The sequence below is a fragment of the Phalacrocorax aristotelis genome, chromosome 7, assembly GCF_949628215.1.
Source record: "Phalacrocorax aristotelis chromosome 7, bGulAri2.1, whole genome shotgun sequence".
NCBI classification, from domain to species: domain Eukaryota; kingdom Metazoa; phylum Chordata; class Aves; order Suliformes; family Phalacrocoracidae; genus Phalacrocorax; species Phalacrocorax aristotelis.
This window is the reverse complement of record NC_134282.1, coordinates 5304903-5328226: the sequence shown is the minus strand read 5'-3', so window position 1 is coordinate 5328226 and position 23324 is coordinate 5304903. Positions and strand designations below refer to the sequence as shown.

Here is a 23324-nt window from a genome sequence, read left to right as displayed (position 1 = left end):
TCTTAATACCTTTACTAGTCTTAATATTGCTTATTTGTCTCTTGCACATGAAAAAATACACAGTATTTCAACAATAATTCCTTTAAGAATTCAGCTGTATTTATCTGCATGTCTGATGCTCAAAACAGCTCGATGGCTTTCCTTTCAAACTCCTCTGGGATGAGAATAGCTTCAGCCTCACAAAAGAAGCACTTGGAGAAAGCCCGAAACCACAGAGGGGAGGAGATCTACCTCAAGCTCATGGGCCTGACCTAGCCTGCGACACTTGGCATGTCGGAGCACGGCTTCAGCAACCATTTTCAGTAGCAGGAGGCTGAAAGTGGTCCCGGTGGTGCAGAGCGAGACACTATGACGTGTGAATCATGCCGTTGAAGCAAACGGGATTTAGCACATCCCTGATTTTCTGGCTGCTACAAACCTCAGGGAACCAACTAGGGCAGCAACCAAATTATAGGTTCGTAAGTTAAGAAGTTTCAAAGAGGATAACGCTCAGCTCCCCAGTGCCTTTTTATGTCCCTTTCTGTCATCCTTCGGACGAGCAGGGGCATCGAGCAAGTCCCAGGGCTGGGCTATGTCTTGTGCTTTTCCTTATGCTAAGATTTGCCCGTACCTCTGCACTGTCTCACTTCTAGCAGGATCAGCTCCAGCCTTGTTTAAAAACAAGGCAGCAGCATTATCAGTAAGCAGTGTTATCCCTCTGTAATAAATCCTTTTTTTTTCCCAACCAGGAAAAAGCATATGGCCACTTTATTTTTATTTAATTTGTGTTATATCATAAGCTCTCATCTTTCACACATCAAAGCCACACAACAATACACATTGTGTATTCTGAGGCCTTTTTAACAATCATTTTCATGATTTGAGACAGACTGACATAATTTACAATGGCTCTATTTTAAGCCTGCAAAGGAAACTGAATTGAATGTATCCCATCCTGCACTCTCGGTTCCCATGAACTGCAATCACGTCCTCTAACTTCCACTCGCACCGGGGCCTGCGCTAACCTTCCTGCTCCTCTAAATCTCTGCCCTTGAGAAACTCGGCCACTTGTTGTCATCTCTTAACTGTTTACCTCTTCAGCAGGCTGCTTCATATCTCAGCAACAATGCTCCTATTGTTCGAGGGCCTGATCCTGCCTGATCCACCCGTTTTCCCTGTTCACGTCCCGTTGACATCCCCGGGACAATTCGTGGGGTAAAGAGTGCAGAATTGGGCCCAAACACAGGAAATTTGCAATGCGGTAATTCAGGAAGAATGTTTGTTGCTGTGTATCAGTTACTGTTCCTGCTGGAAATCTTCATTCACAAGGAGAGATGGGAAAGAAAAGAGAGAAAATGGAAAATAATATGAAAAATAAAGAAGAAAAAAGATGTAAAAGAAAGGAAAGTGAAAAGAGAGACAAGAAGGAAGAGGGAAAAGTAGAAGAGACAAAGAGAAGAGAGAGGAGAGAAAAGAGAAGAAAAAAAGGAAAAAGAAAAGGAAAAAAGAAAGGAAGTGAAAGGAAGGAAAGAGGAGAGGAGAGGAGAGGAGAGAAAAAGAAAAAAAAAGAAGAAGAGAAGAGAAAAAAGAAAAAAGAAAAGAAAAGAAAAGAAAAGAAAAGAAAAGAAAAGAAAAGAAAAGAAAAGAAAAGAAAAGAAAAGAAAAGAAAAGAAAAGAAAAGAAAAGAAAAGAAAAGAAAAGAAAAGAAAAGAAAAGAAAGAAAAGGAAAGGAAAAGGAAAGGAAAAGAAAAGAAAAGAAAAAAGAAAAGAAAAGAAAAGAAAAGAAAAGAAAAGAAAAGAAAAGAAAAGAAAAGAAAAGAAAAGAAAAGAAAAGAAAAGAAAAGAAAAGAAAAGAAAAGAAAAGAAAAGAAAAGAAAAGAAAAGAAAAGAAAAGAAAAGAAAAGAAAAGAAAAGAAAAGAAAAGAAAGAAAAGGAAAGGAAAAGGAAAGGAAAGGAAAAGAAAAGAAAAGAAAAAAGAAAAGAAAAGAAAAGAAAAGAAAAGAAAAGAAAAGAAAAGAAAAGAAAAGAAAAGAAAAGAAAAGAAAAGAAAAGAAAAGAAAAGAAAAGAAAAGAAAAGAAAAGAAAAGAAAAGAAAAGAAAAGAAAAGAAAAGAAAAGAAAAGAAAGAAAAGAAAAGAAAAGAATTATTCCGGTTCCTTAAAATCACTTGATTTTCTAAGTACTTTCTGTTTCTTTTTTAAAAAATACGTTATTTGCCTATTTAATATAGAAGTATTTTTTATTTAATAGAACTATTCGTTTTTTATTTGTTGCAGTACGAAGGTCTCATTTTTCCGCTCTTTTCTCCTATTTTTAACCTAATCACAGGCACAGGAAAGTCACCTCCATACTTCACGGTACAGAATCAGGCCCCTTACCTTCACTGTTGAGGTCTTACACAAAAAGCTCCCACTGCTCCCGTCAGGTTGATCACACAAACCAAAATTAAACTGACCAAAATGGTGATTTGAGTGACACATCCATAGGTTCGTGCAAGCTTCATCTGGGATATTATGGGCCAACTCCTCTCCTTGTCTAAGGCAGGATAACGCTATCAACACTGACAGTGTTATGCCTAACGTAGAGCAGCAGAGCATCAGGCCATATCTATTTTTTCCAGCAAAAAAACCCTCAGATGCATACATTTACAAGACTAGGCTAACGTATAATTAAAAACAAATCATGTTTCGTGAACTTTTGATCTTCTGCCAGGTAGTTTTGAGGGCCTGCTTCTTATTCACATGACTGTATTAAACATAACGCTTCACTCAGGGAGGCTGGAGTGGGAAGCGGGTGAGAAGGGCTATACTGGCACAGATCTGGTCATCCTAAGTTTGGGAAGTTCTCCCTTAAAAAACATTGATACATTATTGAATTATTACTCTCCATCAATATAGCCAAAAGTCAACAGAACTGAGAGGAATATTCTACTCCAGAGAAAAGCAAAAGTACGCACAATGGAGAGACATCCTTACAAACTATGAAGGAAGATACAAATTAATCATTTGACTAAATATATTTTATCTCAGTTTTAAAACTAAATTAAACCAACAATGGCAACACCATTAAAATACATAAATATTTATTATAATAATCGCAATCAAACAATTAACAGTTGTGCTGAGGACTTTACCTCTTTGATCTTCTATCTGCACAGATGTTATTTAAAACTAATGAATGAGGTGCTGCTTGCTCAAGGAGCCTCTTGCATTTAACAGGCAGTCTATTAAATCCATCGGCTCTCAGGGCTGGCAAAGAAATTTTGGGGCCAGGTCTGAAGTTCTTACTCCCCAGAGCAGTTTTACTCTTGGGGACCATCACCTGAAGCCTGTGTGTAACACGGCATCGATGAAGGGCACACCCAATGCCCCGCTGGTTTTGGAGGAGGTTCTGTGTGCAAATCGACTGCACTACGTCAACCTCCGTGGATATTCCCAGGAGCCAGGGCTCCTCAGGTGAATTTGTGTTATAAGATCTACCTTTTTTTCATCACAACTTCTATTTCCAAACAAAGCTTTGCTTAAACTTTAGTAGATGGGGGACGGTTATCAACTTTAATTGCTTCCACGTATCAAAGCAACAGAAGCTGGTTTTGATTTCTCCTATTACACCTTATTACACCCTTTAAATCTCAGTGCCATACTTCTAAGCAACTAACTTGTAAGGGAAGCTTCCCTCCTTGTAGCTTTTATTGCTCTGAGACTCCAGGTTTAACACAAACTCCTAATCTGGCTCCCAAATTGCAAAACTTCATCTCATGCCTACACACACTCTGTACCGCAATTGTCTCTGGACCCCAAATTAGCCAGCAGTTAAGTTTGCATATTTTCTACTTATTAAAAAAATTACTGTAAGTACTATTTTGAATATGTTCGGTCTATTATGGCATGTGGTTTCTATTTGGAAAGGCTGGAGATTTTGCGAAGGCAGTGAGTAATTACCTTAGTGTTGGTGAGTTTTCACTCAAGCTTGGGCGGTGTACTGTAATAAGAGACAGTTGCCATAAACAGACCGGTACGAGTAAATCATGGTGTGTGGCCTTCTGGTGGAAAACAGATATCTCCTTTAGGTGACCCTACCTCCCTTCCATTGCTCAACAAAGACATGTGGTCTCCAAACCCTTTTGTTCTGCAATTACATGGCTGTTAGTCGTAGGCTGCTCAACGGGGTTTCATCCCTCACACTGTACGTATGAAGAATGCTGGCTGGTGTTTTGATTTATCAGAATAAATAGTAACAAAGAGCATTTGAGAGATTATTTCATTTAAGACAGGTGCCACTTATAGACTTTTATGTAGGGCGTTGGCTGCAACAGGACTGTCTGAAGAGTCCCTACCTGGCCAGAAGTTACTGCTTTCTAATAATTATAATCCTTAAGTGTAATTACTTAACCTGTTTATCAGGTTTAAAAATGATTAGTGATATTTATCATTGGATCTAGTTATACATTTTCTCACTGAAGAAGCCCAAACCAAAAGCATTATCTAACCGAGTGGCAGATTTTCAGACTCTGCACAGATGAGACTCTCACACCAATACTCCTCTTGAGGAATTTGTGTGCGGCCGCCACTTCGTCCAGGTGTGGCGTTGATATTTTGGTAAATTATTGTTGAGAGCAGCAAAAGATTACAAAGTTTAGTGGACAAGTAGGGGAGGTGGTCACAAGGTGCCTTTCAAGCTATAGCAGGTGCCTGAAAAGACTGCGGTGGAGATTAGCGCTACCAAGAACAGTTTTCTTAAATATTTTCTGCCTCTGTTTGGCTGGTGAAAGGGAGAGAAAGCAACCTGCAACATTCCCGTGCACCCAGCTTCCCCATTTCCTAGCAGGATCTGGCTCAGCAGTAAACACAACCCGTGAGACTTTGAGGATCCAATTTACAGCCTAGTACAGTCAGGCCCACATACAAGGCAAGTTTTATTGCTGGAGCAGCTGTTGGTGAAGATCCAATAGCTCAACTCAATACTTCGGGCCATGCAAAGGAGCCTCAAGGAGGGAAGCAAGCCCCTCCGACTGAAATCCACTGCCTCTCAGGTTTACTTTCCAACTCCAGCAAAAGTCACGGCATCTGCTGCGGAGACTGTGGCCCAAAATTAACTCCTAAAGCAAAGCAGCCTTTGCTGGCTCTGCTTAATTCCCAGTGCATCCCGACCGCGGTGGCAGCTGCTGCCCCCCTCCCCTGCGCACCCCAGCACTGCCGCCTCCTCCCCTGGGCCAGCGCTACGGCTGCCCTGCGCAGCAGGGCCGCATCCAGCACGGGGCACGGCACGGGGGGCTGCTGCTCGTGCAGAGGAGCAGGAAGGAGAGCAGCCGGCTTGGCGCGGTGCAAAGCAATGAGGCTGCAGCCGCCGAGCCTGGCACGGCTCCTTCTTGCTAAATCTCACTCCCCACTCGCTCTTTGCCTCTGTGCATGGCAAAATATCCCAGGGACAACAGGTACATTTATACAGCATACAGCATCTGCCTGAAAAGGAAAATTGGATGAAAACAACGCTTTGCACTGGACTGCAAATTACCCAGCGCTCATTTCATAACTCACAGCTCCCATGAAGCCAGCGGGAAATTCAAAGGGAGCACAACACAACCTCCTGCTTCCAGGTTACGCTGCTTTTTGACAAAAGAAATAACACTTAACCAAAGACGTTTAGTTAAAGACTTACATATAAAAGGTTTGACACTGCTGTGGATGTGTTTATGCTGTTTGAGGCCTGAAGAAGTGGCAAAGGTTTTGCCGCACTCTGGACAAGCGTGAGCACGAGCCCCAACATGCTGGGAACGAATATGCCTCTGAAGGTTGCTGGGGTCCGTGAAAACCTGCTAGGAAATGAGTACTGATTAACCAAGAAACTTAACTGCAGAAGAAGCCAGTTATTACAAGAGTCTCTTAAAATTCAAACCTTGGAGCTATTTGGGAGCATTTAAGATTAAAAACTGTGGCTGCATCACAGCCTCGCTAATGGGCATCAATGTGAGCTGTGCTTGCAGGACAGGGCCTCAGTTCCCCAGGATCAGCCAAGTATTTGGTGGATCTGTTAACCCCTTCGCAGCTGCTGCAGCAGGTATGTTTGCCCCTGCCATTAGAAATTGTGCTTCTGAGGTCAGGGACTTCACAGAAAGCAAGTCAAAATGCGGCTGCTTGAAACCTCTAAGCATTACTGCAACAGAACTACTTTATATCAATAACTGAGTGCATGACAGTGAGAAATCCTGTACACAACACAGCCCTGGTGCTCAGGGCTTGGTTGTGTCTTACAAGTCTCAGCTCAATACAAAATTCCCGTTATTGCAGCAAATCTACTTAAAAATGAGGAAGTCCTTATGCAAAAGGCCCAAGCTTTGGGAATCGTAAAAAGCAATGCAGAGCGCCACATGCTACACGAGGAATCTGCACAGCAAACCCGGTGCTGGGAAGTGATAGAGATGCTCTGGAGATGAGATAGTTGCACTCACTTAGCACAGCTGGGGACCATCGCTATTTCTTATTTTGATTTATATTGCAGGTGGGGCCCTGCATTTCCTTGGAGTTTCTTACACCCCACCAGTCCTCGCAAGGCACCGAGCCCCGAGCTCAGGGATCCTCAGCATTCTGCACCAGCGCTCAGTTCAGACCCCACTTTCCAAATCAAAGAGGGTAGAAGAATAACATATTTATAAAGTAGAAGTGCAAACCCTTGAGAAACCGTCTGGCGCACGGCAGAAGCCTTACGCACTCCTGCATCCCAGCCCTGGGCATCCCCAATTCCTCGCTCTCGTGCATCCAGCGGCACGAGAAGCGCCAGGCAGCCTACAAATTCACTGTACCTTGGCACAGTTTTCGCACTCGTAGTGCTTCCCGCTGTCGTGCGACATTTGGTGACGTATCAAGTTGGACTTCCAGTTAAAGGCTTTGGGGCACTGGTCGCACTTGTACTCCCTCTCCTCGCTGTGTGACAGCATGTGCTTCTCCAGGCTGCGGAAACAGGAACAAGGCTCAGTGAGGTCCACACACACACACACGGGTTTATCAGAGGTTTGCAGATCAGCAAAGGAAGGAGACAGCAGAGCACATAACTACAGCAAAAAAAAAAAATAAAAATTAAAGAGCCCCAAAGGCCCAGTCCTGACATACCCAAGCCCTTTGATTACTCTGCTTGCCCAGCCGGGAGGCAAAGCACCCTCCTCCCCACCAGAATAACACATCCTCTCATGTTTTGCCAGGCCACTTGCAAATGCTCCAGGAGATGCTGCTGCCACTGCTCCCTAGGGAGATTATTTCATACACCTCTCAGTATTTCACTCTGGTAATTCTTCCCTGCAGTCTGAATTATTTCTACCTTATGACTTTCCCTCTAAACACACCTTGGATGCCACCACCTGACAGAACTCCACTCCTTTGATGGGAGTCAATTTTTCTTACAGCAGGAATAGATCAGGAATAACTCCACTGGCGTAGGACAAAATCAGCATAAGAAGCATCTAAATACGGTACGCTACAACTGGAGTTATACTTAACTATTGTTAACTGTGTTCAATTGCGTAGCTGTTTATTCATTCATTTCTCAGTAATTCATTTGGTCTATTAGTACAGTATTTAGTCCCCCACCTAATTATTGCTGCACATCTTTGAATTCATTTTTGTCTCTGAATTTTGCGAATTCCTGATTAATCTGCAGCAAATGTATTTTTTAAAAACCTGTATTGCTTGGTCACATACAAAGTCCTAACTCACAGTATTGCTTGAGGAAAGATCACTGTGTAAGAGTGGATTCACAGAAAAGCCACTGGAAACCGAGATCTTTAGCCTGGGATGCCAAACCAGATCAGTCCTTCCTCATGTGAAGCTCCCACTGATCTCTGCTGAATCAGTGGACAAAACCTGCCAGGTTTACAGTCTGGTTTGGGCTGCGCAGCCCAAGCAGCAGCCTTCGTTCTCAGGCACAGGTAATAGAAGTGCTTTCACCCTTTGGACGCTCTCTACTTCTATCCCTCTCAGACTCCTTCCTTCGGAGGGGAAAAATAATTCCGGTTTCCCCTCCTAACACTTCTATAGCAATTGACTCTCCTTCATGCACTGGTAAACAGATTTGCCATAGGACCTAGAGAGACTCTTGTCCGTGGCTCTGGCGGCAGCTTGTGGCTCCGTGATCTGCCGTCAGCACCGGGCAGCCCTGGGCCCCCCAGACCTCCATCTTCCTGCTCAGCCCTTTCTCCATTTAATTTCACACACCCTCAAGCATGGCTCGTTCGGGCCCTTTGTTTTATATAACCTGGGTATAGCACACTTTGGTTCTTTTTTGCTGTGAACTGTCTTTGTGGTGTATTAGCCTTTCAATAATTCAAGAGTTCAGAGAATGACTGCATTCTCTCTCATTTTTCACTCTTTCTCACAGTACTGCCCATCTATTTATGATGACTTCTTCTTTGTTTTCTGCCCTTTCTCTTCAATGTTTAATATTTTAAGCTAAATTTACATTTCCTCAATGATTCCCACATGTTAGATATCATCCTCTGGTTCGCAGGCAGAAAAGAATTTAACACCGAATAACTGGGTGGAAAAACGTTACGGTCCAGACTCCTGCCTCACCCGCGCTGCTGCAACCCTTTCGACTTGATCTACCTACATCAGCCCCTTCAAATCAATCACTCAGACTAAAAATTAGACACGCGGGGCCGCATACTGCTCAACATCGGCCGGTGAATAAGACCTCGTGCCTGCACAAATTCCCACCCAGCAGGGTTGACCTAGTATGTGGAGAGCAATGCTCGGCACATGATGTTTTAATTTTGGTGTCATTAACTTTACAGAAGCGTTGAGATTCGGGTCATACGACATGCTGATCTGAGACCCTCCGCATGAGGCCGAGCAACCTCCGCTCCACCAACAGGAGCTAAGGAGCATCTGTGTTTTGGGAGAGGGGACTCCATCTTGCAGAATCAGCACCTGATGCATCCAGGAGTTTTCAGAGGGGCTAACCCTGGGCACGCACGACTCTGCGTGCTAACCTCCAACAGACACCACAACGCCCTGAATCATGGACTAGTAAAGGTTTCTGTGAAAAATATGAACTCACAAAATATTCTAAATGGACAAGTCAATATTTAAGGGGCATATGATTATTAAGCAATGCAAATAAATGCACTGCTGTACCCAACAGGGCAGTTACTAGTTCCTGAGGTTGGGCCCACATAACATGAAGAGGAAAGAAGACACTGTGGGAGCTGCGCTACAGACTCTGGCTGAAAGCAAGAGATACCAGCTCGGGTCTGCTGCTGTTATAAACCCGCTTCCTAAGAAATGCACTGCCTCATCGCAGTGCAGGATCTGGCCCAGGGTTTTGCTACTGAGATGTCTCATCATTACTATCAAATACTGGCTGAGGTCAACCTTCCCCTGTCCTGAAAGCATTAAGATGTGAATCTGCCAGGTATGCTCTGCGGAAGCGCCTGTGCACTCTCAATACCTTTCAGTAATTTGCAAAATTTGCCATAATCTGCACCACAATATGGTATTTTAAGAGGCCACAAAAACTAGTGACAGGAAGTACGTAAATGATCTTCAGCATACAGAAGTTGTACATTCCATTTACATTCTATGCATATTAACAGATAGACGTGTATATACTGACATCTAGAACCAGTCTCTAACTAGCATAGCTTGTTTGCAAAGATAAAATTGGCAACGTCAGTGAACACCACTCAGAGATGTCCTAAGTTATTTCTAACTAAAAATAAGGAGCCCAGACCTTAGCTGATCTGAACTATAATCACTCCTCTGACTTCACCACAATCAGCCCAATTCATGCCAACTGAAGACTTAAATACCAGAAGATCCAGTTCTTCATTTAAGCTCCCCACTACGGACTTCAGTACAAGGACCAAATTGCTAATTTATTGAGACTCCATTGCTTTCTATGCCATAAAACACCAACCAGAAGTCTTATTCATCTTCATCTTTGGTTTGAATAGAAGATGAAGGTATCGGATTCTGCTCTGGCCGATGCCCTGCATGATCTGACTGAAGCCATTACGAACACTGCCTCATTTAATCATATTTTAAGCAGCCGCTCCTACCTTTGTAAGTCTGGGAAGACTTGATCACACTCTTTACACTCCTGGATTTCATGCACATCCCGAAGGTCATTCTCATTCTCAAGCTTTTTCTGGAAGTCGTCCTCCACCATGGAGAAGGCGGAGTGAGGTGTGCTGCAGGGGAACTTCTGGTGGTCTACAAGCTCAGCCTTGGACTCAAAGAGCTGGTCGCAGTCCTCACAGCGATACTGGCGCTCCTCTGGAAGACAAAAGGGTTGGGCACAGGGAGACCGCATCAGTTTTCAGCCATTTTTAACTACCATCCCATCAAGAGTTGCATGATAGTGTCATTAAATAAATAGCTATTCGCTGAAAAAGAGAAGAACCTCAAAAGAAACACGTATGCCTTAGAAAGCTTTATAATAATGCTTTAATTCTACAATATAAGACAGTGCAATACTACCTGTTAGCTTCCTGGGTGGCATCTGATAGGGATCCCTAACACTGGCTTAGGACAAAAGTCAGTATGTTTATATACTATCCTAAATGGGGATATACAGGGTCTAAGGTGGATATCCAGCAGAGGCTGCCAGCCTCTGCATATCTGCATGAAGGAGACAGCCTTAGACACAAACATCAGCATCTAAAACAGCCAAATGGGTGTTTACAGAGTTTTAAATGTCTCTTAATTTCCATGAGAGCTCTTTTCCAGCACCTAACCCTGTTCAAAGTAAGCCAGAGATGTGAAGTTTGGGTAATGAAGACAGGGGACCTTGCTTTAAATTCTGTAAAATTGGTCACAATGTGTTTCTTACCGAAAACGAGTGTAGAGATCACTACAGGGTCACTTTGGGGTGAATACTGCATTCCATTAATTAGTAATTCCTTCAGAATAATAGATTAGCTGAAGAAAATGCCAAAAAGCAAAATTAGAGAAGAGCATCCCATGATTTTTTTTTTTCTGCTAGATTTTCTACTGATGGTCCATACAAGGAGCCGGATGTCCTGGTTTGGTTCCAGTGCTACCTGCCCTGCAGATATAAATGTGCGGGGGCTCTGAGTCAGAAAGGAACCGAGGCGTCTGGCTGAAATCTCAAGTGTATGCAGTTGGTTGCTACTTGACTGTTGAGTTGATCCAGAGAAAGCATCATAGTGCTCCGTTGTCCGCTGTCCATGAGCAACACTTTGATTCAGTCTGCTTCTAAATTAGCCCTGTGGGACATATTCCTGCATCTGACTGCAGAGATTTCCTCTGGTGTCATTTATACAATAGCTACTTGACCATAGGGACTAGGCATGGAAAACACTATGCTTGAAAAGGGGGACCTCTTTAGCAATAACTAAACAAAGCTACCACTATGGGAAAAAAGAACCAAACACAAACCCAAATTAGAATGAATGAATAGTCTCCACCTTTTTCCTAAGAGAACAAAAGATACTGCTCTAAATGTACAGGCAGTTATAAGAAAGTGCAGCCCTTGATGCCTCCTGCCCTGGGAAAACCTCTGCGTACTGTCCCTGAACCCCCAAGAATTTGTGAAATGTCCACATCGGCATAAACCGCAACCTAACGGCATCAAGCAGATATCCTACACCCAGTCCCTGCTGTGGCCGTATAACCCACTGCCCAACGGGCAGCAGAGCAAAAAGAGCTTTTGGTGGCGGGGGACAAATCTGAGCGACAGCTCAGCAGTTTCAGACCCAGAATCTGTGTGCTGGATGAGTAACGAATGAGCACGAGGAGGAAGAATGGCTCAAATGTTCTCACAAGTGACAGCAACATTAACAACCTGAGATTTTTCGCTTTTCGAGATGACAGAATAACAGCTGTTTGGCTAAGTGACAAAAAAGAAGCTATAATCAGGGTCCATACAGGCTCTGCAGGAGCAGAACAGCCTGGAGATAAGGACATGGACTCTTGTTCTCCTTTTGCAATACCCACAAAATGATCAAATGTCGACCTTGAAGCCTTACTACTGCTCTCAGTTACATCTGCAGACCCCTATTTCTGCCAGGGAGGTTCAGGTAACTGAGGGTAAAACCTGAGCGACATTAGGAGCTGCAGGGATGCAATGCTGAGAAATATTGACCGCGCAAACTAGAGCTCGCCAGATTAACAGGTAGAAAATGCACCGTTGAGTGAAATGGCATTCAGCTGCGTTCACATGCAACGTGACTGAAGCTACACTCCTGGCTGGACCAGGTTGGAGTGATGGAGTAATGAAGAAAATAAACAGAGAACCCCAATTCCAGCATTGGCATCGCTTTTCATTCACCTTTCAGAGGGACTGAAGGAGCTGTGATAGCATTAGGCTAGTTTATTCACTGAACAGCTTTCAGAGAAACAGGAGGGCAGAAGATAGACAAATACAACCACGGTCCAGCTCTCCTCCCTGGCTGCAGTGCAGCCACCCCAGCTTTCGAAAGGATTCCAACAGAGGAGAAATCTCCCCAGTTTTTTGCTTAATTTCAATGATACTTTCTACTAGGTCAGACAGTAAGAAGTGGCTAACCGTGAATGTCCGGAGCCATTGTTTCATGTGAATAATCTTCACTCTTCATGAACAGTAAGAGCTCCTCTCCTGGTTCAATATCTGCTACCACTCTGTAGAATATCTGCAAAAATAAAAAAAGAGAAAGCAACGTGACTACCACAACAGGCAAGGAGGCATAAACCACTGCCGGTGAGTATTACAGGATCAAAACCGTGTGGGTGCTGGCTGCCGTTTGCTGGAGAGGTGCTGACTTCGACTACGGCAGGTCTGCTCCTTCCAGCTGCAAAGCCGTTGGTGCTTTGGGCTCTGTGAGGGTAAAAAGGATTACTGCTTTCAACAGCCTCTGCTGCAAAATGAGCTGTGTGATGACTGCAAATATCACCAGCAATTTGCATGCTTAGTTATACCAGACCCATGTACTAAGTAGCCATAAAACGCATCCCTGAGTGATCCGTGTAAGGGAGATAACTCCTGTTGCACTGAGAAAACGGACTAAAGCAGACCTGAGAAGGTGTTGCTCATTAAACCACAGGCATCCACCCCCCATTTCAACATCTAAGCAGTCCAGAAAGCTGTGAGGTGAGAGGCTTATACAAAGCAGCACGCCTGGTTATTCCTTAGCTTCGGGAATTAAAGCAAAAATCAGTCCCGGATGAAGAAACACCATGAGCAGCCCAAAGGTGCTGGTGGTGACCCCGGCCGGTGGCACCTGGTCGCCCTGTACAGGTGACATCAGGCTCCTGCCTCTGGGAAGGCTGCAGGGGGGCGAAGGGGCCACAGTCCCTTGGGTCCGTGCACCCAGAGCAAGCACGCGCCGGCACCGCGAGGCTCTGCTGGAAGGAAATTCCCAAAATCCATCTGGCTGCTTTCTGTCTCAGCAGGAAATGTGAAGAGCACTAAAAAGCTCCACAAAGCAGCTCAAATAAATATTAGTAACTTCCTCAGGCCTTGTTAAACAAAAACACATGACAGCTATGTTTCCTATGCTAAAAAATGATGCCTTTGTGTTTTCTTGCACTAATGTATTTCTAAAGGTTTCGCTCTCAAACCCTTAACTCTCAATACTCATTTCAGTGCATTGGGAGAAAAGCAGAAAATCACCTCCGCTGTTTAAAGTCAAACAGATGAGTTTGTCACAAGACAGGTACAGGCATCTAGAGATGCGCTGGTGTTTTCCTTGCCCAGTCGCACATGAACCATCACCCATCGGGTGGCCCAAGCAGCCGAGCACATACCAATGTCCTCCAGGAGGTGGCCGTATAGCCTAATCATTTCTTTCTGCACAAGCAGCCTTTAACCACAGATATTACCTAAAAATAACTAAGATGCATTTCTTCAGATTTGTTTTCTCTTTTCTTCTCCTTGTCCCAAAAACCGCTCTGGAGGAGGCGTGCAGGGGTGCGGTGGTGAAGCCTGCTGGGGCCAGCTCGTCCCACCGCCCCAGTGCTCGCCCCTCTCCAGGTGCCAGAAGCGCAGGGAGAAGACATTGGGCACAAGGTACCTGTGCCACAACCCCCTGCTTATGGCCAATTTTCCCCATAAAAGCCAGGAGAAGGAGTTTATAGGCAGCCTGATCTGCCCAGGCTGCACCTCCCTCCTCTTCCACGCCGTCCTGGTTGAACCGTCACCTGGGTCTGCTTGGGCTTGCCACCTTACCCCTTGCTGAGGGGATTTTGAACTGCACCAAGGATTCTGGAGGGCACAAGGGGCCAAGAGAGCCATGGCAGGGTCTCGTGCATCTCCTCACGCAGCTGGGTGAATGCCTGGTACCACAATCCCCTCCGGAGCCGATAACGCCGTGGGTGCCGAAAGACGCAGGGCTGCTGCGTGGGCTTCGGCGTGCTGGGGATGAGGCTGGGGCAACGCAACTCATTTGATCAAAGGCCGAAACACATTTAAGTGAAGCCAGCTTTTAACTCCCACAAATAAATCTGATGCCAGCGCTGCATCCAGGGAATATTTGCTTTAAGCGACACTTGTTTTTCCATTTATTAAGACAAATGTATTGAAAACTGGCTTTCTGATTCCAGAAGTGTAACGGCCTCCACACATCTGAAAGGGAAGCTGCAGTTCGATCTGTGGAAGGTAAGACTGGTTGCTGGCTTGCTTTGGGTAGAAATAATATCTATGTGGCATTGCACACTGATCAGAGAGACTTCTGCAGTCCTCCCTGCTGCAACAGCACCCATCTCCCACTTGGGGTGGGAGCTCCACCATCTCAGAGGGACCGTGCCAAAGCTCTGTAAGCTCTGCAGCCAATTGTCCTGTGCCAAAGCTCCTGCTCTGCCCAGGACAGCTCTGCCCAGGACTTGCCTCGGTGCTCCCGGTTTTGTTCATGGTTGGGTAAACTCAGCTGTTCTTCTGAGGTCAGCAGTGCATCCACAGCAAGGAGCGAACAAAAACCACAGTGAAGCCTTCTCCGGTATTTTTCCTCCTCTGCTCATGCCGTCCCATCAGAGGTATTTTGATAGACCTTTTCACCTCTCGTCGCAAAGTGAGGACACATGGACCATACGCGGGCATAAAGGGGGTCTTGTTCACGAAGCGCCGTGCTGGGGTGCATCGCCTCTCTTTGGGAAGCCCTGGTACGCGCAGCATCTTTCTCGCAGCTGTGGGATAAATCCCTAACCAGGGCGTAAGGTCTGCAGCCAATTGTCCTGCCGGCATTAGTATTCGAAAATTAAGATGATTAAGCTACCCATCAGAAACTAGCTGGCCAGCCTCTCTGTACTTCAGCAGGGAGACGAGATGGAATATCCAGAAAAACTCCGTGTTTTAGGTTGTGTGATGTTTCTTTACTTTGCATCTCAGAACTAACACCCTCCAAAACAAGGTCCAAGTGGCAGATTTCCTGCCCTGGCATTCTGACATCATCATCATCATCATCATTATTGTATTATTTTAATTATTATCAAAAATAGTTTTAAAAATTTCTGTGTGTACAAAAAACCCCCACCTGCACTAACAGTTTCTATACTAGCCTACGTTCCAATGAGGATCTAAAATAAAACATATTGAACTTCAAACCAAAATAATCACACACGTAAATTTAATCTGATTTTAATAGCTGCCCTTATTACTTCTCTTGAAAGGCTTTTTTCCCCACTCTTTCCACCAAAAACCTGCTGGAATTATCCTGTCTGAGAAAAAGTGAGACGCTAACTGTGGAAATGAACCACATTGCCTGAGTCTTTAGGCAGCAGACGGCGTGGGGGTCCTGCAAGCCCCCCAGACGGCAAAGCTCATCAATTACCCCCCAGCCCTGCAGGTCTCCTCCCGGCTGCCCTTGTTTTGCAACAACAGCAACCTCTACCGCAGGCGGGACTTTTTGTATTAGGAAATGCTAATGTAGAATAAATGGACTTTTCAATTGCAAAGCTTGAAGATTTCTTGGACACGGTCCTGGCTCTACTGTAATTAATGAAAGGTTTTAATTTTCTGACTGTCGCCTCTTCAGCCTACCAAGCCCACTCCATTACCTGACTTTCTCAGGTTAACCTGTGCTCGCGACGCACGAGCACGCACCAGTCTGCCTCGCAAAGCATAGGAAGAGCTGCTGCACAGTAGAGGAACAACCAGGCGGGGCGGGGGGGGATAAAAGCAAAGTCCAGATGCACATTTCACATGCCCTGGGATCAGCGGTGTGTGACTGCAGTTTATATAGGAAGAGCAAAATCGGATCCAGATCTGGAAACACTTTCAAAGTTCAGGGGGTCTGAGGTGGGGAGAAGTTGGGGGAGGCCGAACTCATCAGTCCTCTGTGCCTGCCTACACCGCAGGTCATATATTTATGCTACCGAGCAGAAATAAAAGCTCCCAAACTGCAAAGCCATAAAGGGAAAGGGGAGGGGGGAAAAAAAGGAACACACACAATTTACTTTTAAATGGATGAATAAGGCCTCATTGTTATGAATCCCAGTTTACTTTTCCTGGTCAGGCTCTTGAAATTTTATTTATGCTTAATAGACTGCATTTGGCATGCGTAAAGATGACAGAAGCGTGAATTATGAATGACCTTCTACCTATTCAGGAAGTTGTAATAATTGAAATAATAGCAAAAACGCACTCCCCGCGAGCTCGGGCCGGGGCCGCGCGCTTGGCCGCCGCCGCCCGCTTTGAAGTGTCCCGGCCATTCCGCCTGCCCCAGCGAGACCCACATGGCTCTGTCTGAACTCTCCCTCTGCTCCTGTGCAGCGTGCCCTTCAGCCCCCAGAAAGGTTTAACCAAAGGATGCCGGTTTGGGGGGGAAAAACTGACACTTTGGCCGCTGCGTGCAAGCAAAGGCACCAGCTGTTGCGTATGCATCTGTCACGCTCAGCCCTGAAGAGGAGTTGTATTCCATTGCATCCAACCAAACCCTTTATTCCTGCGTATACGAGAGCTTTGGAAAATGTTGCACTTGCCCCAGTGCTGCCTGGGAAATTCAGATTTTAGCGCAGGCGACCGATGCTGCTCAGAGTTGGTGCTGTTTGTACTTTAACCTCCCAGGCGATGCGCTGAACTTACACCTAGCGCCCCGGAGGAAGGCACCGACTGACTTTGTCCTGCCTCACACTGGTGCAAACGGGAGGACCGAGCGGAGGACCCACTCTGCATGGGATGGTGGGAAGGAACAGAAGACCCCAAAGGTGGAGCGCACCCCAGTGAAAGCCTGGTGAAGCCCACCAGCACCCGCAGAGCCCTGCGCTGCTGCTTCCGCGCCAACATCCAGCCCCTCACGGGCTCCTGGCCTCCGCCACACGACACGGGTATGTCTACCCCGAGCAAGGCACCGGTCCCGTCTCCCAGCCACCTTCGGAGGGTCTGGTGCACCGGAGCAGAGCGTGCCCCAAGCTGGGGCAGGAAAGCGAGCGCCTGGGGAGGCGGCGTGCACACTGCCAACTGGCATTCGCCTCCGGGCTGCTTCGGAGCAAGAGTGGAACTTGCCTGAAAACCAAAACAAATTAAACGTCCAAAACTAATAATAAGCGTTATGTTCAAGGAGCTCGAACAAAACCAGGATTTATGCCCGCCCGAAAAATGAGAAGGACGAACGGATACATAACCTCACAACCAGCTGTAATTAAGCATTTGAGGGGGAAAAAAAAAAAAAAAAAGAAAAAGGTCCAAACGGCAAAGCTTTAATTTTGGCTCCTGTGATGAACAACTTCTGCAGCTGGAGAACTGTGTGATGAAACCCGAGCCAGGTTCTTCTTGCCATGGTCAGGCAAATGATAAATTGAAATGAACTGGAGTTTTTTCAAGGGCTAACATAGAGGAGTCCTTCCCCGGCGCTGTAGCAGGCCCAAAGAAAACTTCAGCAAAAATCCACAGGCGAAACTCAGCAAGTGCCTGCGTGCGAGCGGCTGCGGGGGCACGGGTGGGAGCCCGGCGGGGAGGGGAGGATCCTGCCGAGATGGTGGGGGAGCACCGCAGCGCCTCAGCACCAGGACTGCAAACCCTTTCCTTCCTCATCTCCAAAACACCCCGAACTGCCAAAGCAGAACAAGCAGGAGGAGCCAGAGCGAGGACGCCTTCCTGAAATGGCTCCAGGAATCCCCATTTTTGCACCTTCTGAGGCAAAAGGTGCCTCCTGCTCCCCCGAAGCGAGGAGCGAGCTGCAGGATGCCCCTCTGCAGGACACTCTCTTCGGCATCTCAGGGGCTGCAGGCCACCTCCCCAGTGATACTCGTGTCTTCTTCCATTGTAGCTGGATTTCAGCCTCCGTGAAAGCCCCGGGTCCAGGTGTGGGGCTGCACATTGAGCCGAGCTGCTCCGGCCCTGCCAAATCTCCTGCTCAGGGCCTGCTGACCACCGACACCAGACCTGAACTTCTGTGTGTCCATCCGTTCTCCTGAGGTGACCTCACCATGCAGTTGTCTTCTAGCATCCCACCTTCACTTGTGAACCACACAAAGTGTCAAGTGAGCTGCAGCCTTGTCCTGGCTCCGTGGACATCTATAATCCTCTATACTCTTTCTGGCAACCATATGAGTAGGATTTGACAGCTTTCATCACGAAAAAAGGCATTTTTGCTGAGAGACAATATGCCTTACTGCTTTATTAAACACAAATCGTCAATAAAAAGCTTATCACTTTTCAGAAATGGCAACAACTAGTTGCAGGTTTGGGTTCTAAACAATTTCTTTTAGGTCACATCAGGACAGGCCAACGCCGAGAGTGGTAACACCACCAGCACATCAAGCCCCAGATAACACAGGCAGACATAAAGACCGGGCAGGAGTTTCACCCACAGCCTCAGCTCTAACTGCAATAAGTGGAAAATCACCACTGACGAGGTCCTTGTTCCACCAGCCCTAAGCTGACACGACCCCGCTCCACCGGAGACAGATTTTCTGTGGGAGCTGGATTAAGCTTCATTCGCCTAATAAACTAACAACTCATAGGAGGAATCATGGCAGAATACGGCCCTGTATGGGCTCAGCATCCGTGTGCCCTCCCGACCCACAACACCCAAAACCTTCATTTCACTCTCTGACAAACAAGCCTCAAAACTATTCCTTAAATACACAACTTTTGCAGGTGGCTGAGCGTCCAGGGCTGCTGGAGGAGCCTCTGCTGTTTTCTGCCGCAGGGAGGAGGGGGGGGGGGGCAGCGGCAGTAAAATCCGAAACGTGAAGCTGTGTCTGCAGATTAAAAAAAAGTTTGTAAAATGTGTAAGATGTGGACAGATCTGGTGAAACCTACAGCAGTAGGTTCACTCCTGTAAGTTTATATCGCTGACATCGGGCACGCTGTTAGGAGTGTAATACTACTGGTTTTTCTCCCACTACAGAGGCATATACTTGAGTACAAGGGAACAAAACAAAACACACAAAAAAAGGACCCCAAAAACCTATCCCAGCACACACGGCAAACCAAAACCTCAGTAAACTCATCTTGAGCCACTTGGGACTTTTCCATGGATAAACCAAAGGGAATCTTCAGGAGCTGTTTTGTTGAGGGGGATGAGAGCTGGAAGCTCAGAGCAGCTTCACAGCTTTATGTGGCCGTATCACTGTCAGAGCTCTGCAAGCAATCAGCAAGATAAAAACAGCATTCAGGAGTTTCGACTTCAACTGCTACCAACTCCGTTTCTTAAAAGGAAAAAAGGAAAAAAAAATATTTTTTTATAGCTTGAAGGTGACCGTGATCCCAGCCTGAAAATGTGCCTGGAACGTGTGACAGCCCCTGACACGCCATTGCTACAGTCACCGCTGTACTTGCAACTGCACTTTCATTAACACGTATATTTTAAAATAATGCTCTTGCTGGGATGACAGCGCTGCCAGAAAGCCTAACAGGGCTAATCATTCTGAAGTCATTAAAAAGTTGAACTAATAGATGTTTAATGATAACAGAGGGGAGTCGTCCAAGTTAGCAGAAACTGGTGTTGAATCCTAACTGCCTCCGAGCTGAAAAAACGCATTCCAGGGCAGCAACAGTGACAAGACCCTCTGCAGCCCTGCACACACCGTAGTCTCCTTGGGGAAAGGGAAAAATGAGAGTGCCCCGTTTGTGGGATTTTATTATTCACATGCATCTTGAATTACATACGTTCAGGTCAGACTGGGTATGACAGGAGATAATAGGACGACAGCAAAGAGAAATCCTAGGTCAATCTTGTTTGAAATTTAAAAAAAAAAAAAAACCAACAACAAAAAAAGCAGCTTTTAAACCCTACTCCACCTCCAATCAAATGAAACACGAGTTGCATCCAGCGTGCATGTTTTGACTGCATCCCACCATTATCGAGGTGTTCATCTTAGCAAAGCTCATTTATACAGTCATAAGAAAGAGCGCAGGCCTTTTGTAAAGTTGATCCTAAGTGATGAAACCTAACCTCAACCGTGAGTCGGGGGGTGGGGTGGTATGTCTCTGAAAAACGTCCAACAGAGAAAACAACAGAAAAATGTTTTTCTTTCACTCTTTTTGTTAAATACAGAAGGTAGAGCTTAGCAGAGCGACTAGATTGCACATCGCCCTGAGGTTCGTCTAAATCCTGCCTCAAGCAGTCTGGGAATCATACCTGTCTGTCAGTCAAGCCTGAATTTAGTAGCATAAACTTGTGGGCAGCATGAGGCTGGAAGCGCTGGCAGGACCTTTTACCTTTTCAGGTACGGCCCAATGTTTGCTTGCAAATTTTACAGATGAGTTGAAGCAATTAGAGGTGAACAATTACTGCTGATCGAGTGTCTGTGCCTCGGGAGCGAGCAGTGTCTCCCGCAGAGGGGATGCTCCCCGTGCCATCAGGGCTGCTGAGGTGCTTCTTATGCCGGGGGGGGGGGCGGACCAGGGTGCTCCCCCACCCCTGCACCCAGCACCGGCTGCGGCTCCAGCTGAGCTGGGGCCTCCTGTCCCAGCCGGGCTGCATCGCCTCTGTCCTCCAGCTCTAGCTGCAACCACTGACACATGTCCTCGGGCTTCAATCTTGTCTCTCTTTTTTTAAAATTTTTTTTCCCTGTTTTTTCCTGTTTTCCCCCCTTTTTTTCTAGGAGGTACAGAGGCAGAGTCACCCAAAGGCAGCCCCACACAATCTATACGCAGGCACATATAGACACTCAGTCCTGACTTATATTTGTCACTCCTTGTACACGCACACGTTTGGCCATGTAATGTCCATTTCCCAGTTTGCCTTCCTATTATATTTTACATTACCTCTGGTGAGCTTGTGCCAGAAGAAAGCAGAAGGCGGAGCTGTTAGAAAGGCTTTTTCGCTTCAAGATTCGAGAGCACATTTTTAGCATTAACTTTTTAGGCTCTGGTCATAAAATGTTGGAGTGCGCGTACAATTTTGTGGGTAAATTTGCAGCGTTTCCAGAGGGCCAAGTGAACAACAATCTCTTGCTGACAGCGCCCAGCTCACAACACGCTACTTGAAAGACAACCAATTCTTAATTTGCAAATCTCAGCAACAATAAGCCATTAAAATAGGGAATTATGAACAGCACGATACTGTGCAAAATAAGTAACAAGTCTCCAGTGAATGAAAGAAATTATTGGCAGCGGTACAGCCACCATTACCAAATCTCAGAAATGTAAACACTAAAAAAAGAGAAAGTTGCAAGTGCCATAACTTTCCTTCCAAAAACGTCAAAACGCGGGTGCGTGTCTGCGTCGCAGAGGTTGATGCTGATGGTTCAGCCTAGCGCGTAGTTTCACTTGCAGATCACCAATACCGACGCAAAGACAGTAAGTTGCTTTGACCAACACACGTGATTCCGCTTCTAATCTTTCCTATCTATGCCGGCTCTTATTCAACATAAAATATTTGAATTTGCTCTTTCAACTAATCTCTACAGTTTCCTTTTCGTCTCACTGCGCCATATATGCTCTGCGTTGAGAGAACGTATCATTTTTCAGTGTAAAGCATATTTCAGCTCGGAAAATGTATTTTGCATTCACTAATAGTCTTTATGGCTTCTTTAGTTAAACCAGCTGCTATATAAAAAAGGAATCATATCTCAGTCGGCTAACTCCTCCTGCGTTACATGTGCTCAGGGCTGAAGTGTAAAAGTTGAAAATGGGGGAAAAAAAAAACCTCTCATAGTTTCTGAAAAAGTTATTTAAACCGGTTTTAGTCAACCACCTCGCAGGAGCGAAATACAGAATGCTGTGCTGGAAATAGCAGGCGCTCTCTCACATTCATTTCCTATACATAAGGAATTTGATTAGAAAGAATGATTTCTAATTGAGGCTTTGTGTCTGGTTGTGATTCTTCTTTCAATACTGTCAAGGCAATTAAATCAGCTAAAGATAATCTTTAACATTCACCTGATGCAGTTAATTAAGTGGTGAAAAATGAAACACTGATCAAATGAATCAAGCCCTATCTTGCAGGTAGCAAAGTTTAAACTGGGAACAAGAATTCACAAAGAGTTGTTGCTTTGCTATTTTAGATATTTTACTTTAGAGAAGTGTAGCTTTCTTAACCTAACTTCACCGTTAAAATATTTCATAACGGCATGCATTACCCGCAGACTAAAGCGAACCTTGATTTAAGAAACACCTAATAACTCATCAGCATAATTGAAAACAAAACGCTTCACTGCGTCCTTCCTCTGCCTATTCCAGCCTTTTTTCCAACACACCGGGATAAATAACGTTTCAGCCCAAGAAAAAGTGGATTTAAGTGCAATAAATGAAAAGAAAAAGAAAACCACTGAAGATCCTGGTTCAGCACACAAATACTGTGAGTTCTAGCAAAGTGTACAAGAAGGCACAATAATAATCATGCACGTGTGCGTTCAAATCCAAAGCCCCACGCACGCAGCTCCACTGGTAGCATTATCAGGTTCGTATCTTCATTCTTTCCGTTAATTTCATGTTACAGCTTCTGAACAACCCAAGGGTTTAATGTAGCAATCCAAGTGAACCCAAACAGGAGCCAGAAAATGCTCCCAACCCAAAATCAGCAAACACAGGCTTTGGACTCCTGAGAAAGCAGTCCCAGTTTTTATCAGGTATAAGACAAAAAAAAAAAAAGGGATTGTTTATGAATTGAACAACGTGGAAAAATAGAAAATTCATATTATCTGCAGCCCATAATCAAAATTACTCTGTTCTGCATTTCACATCTGTACCTTATCTTTTACCATAACAGCAAACAGGCCAAAATCTGTTGTGAATTGCTGTTGGGTTTTTTTTTTTTCCCTCCATTGACACCTTAAAGTTCCTTAAAAAAAAATAAGTCCAAAAAGTGAACACCACATACCTGATCGCTTATCTGACATGCAACAAGGTTGTGCTGATTGTAGCATCCAGCAAACTTGATATATTTGAGCCAGTTTCCTACATCTGGTTGACTGGCATCTATGCAGAACTTCACATTGCAAAACTCATCCAAGATCTAAAAGGAAGAACACG

The 23324-nt window shown here is 45.4% G+C and overlaps 1 protein-coding gene across 14 annotated transcripts in view; it reads right to left on the bottom strand.

The window, feature by feature from the left end:
• The window catches only part of MECOM (MDS1 and EVI1 complex locus), a 346026-nt gene that overhangs the window by 25538 nt on the left and 297164 nt on the right, over positions 1–23324 (bottom strand). For 9 of the 14 annotated variants that reach the window (XM_075098527.1, XM_075098530.1, XM_075098538.1 and 6 more), the window contains 5 exons: positions 23173–23307; positions 12498–12600; positions 10027–10243; positions 6778–6925; positions 5637–5793 (listed from right to left, as the gene is read on the bottom strand). In XM_075098527.1, coding sequence (XP_074954628.1) covers positions 5637–5793; positions 6778–6925; positions 10027–10243; positions 12498–12600; positions 23173–23307 — 760 coding nt within the window. The remainder of the gene's footprint in view (positions 1–5636; positions 5794–6777; positions 6926–10026; positions 10244–12497; positions 12601–23172; positions 23308–23324) is intronic. The other 5 variants (XM_075098528.1, XM_075098531.1, XM_075098539.1 and 2 more) reach the window with 1 other exon arrangement.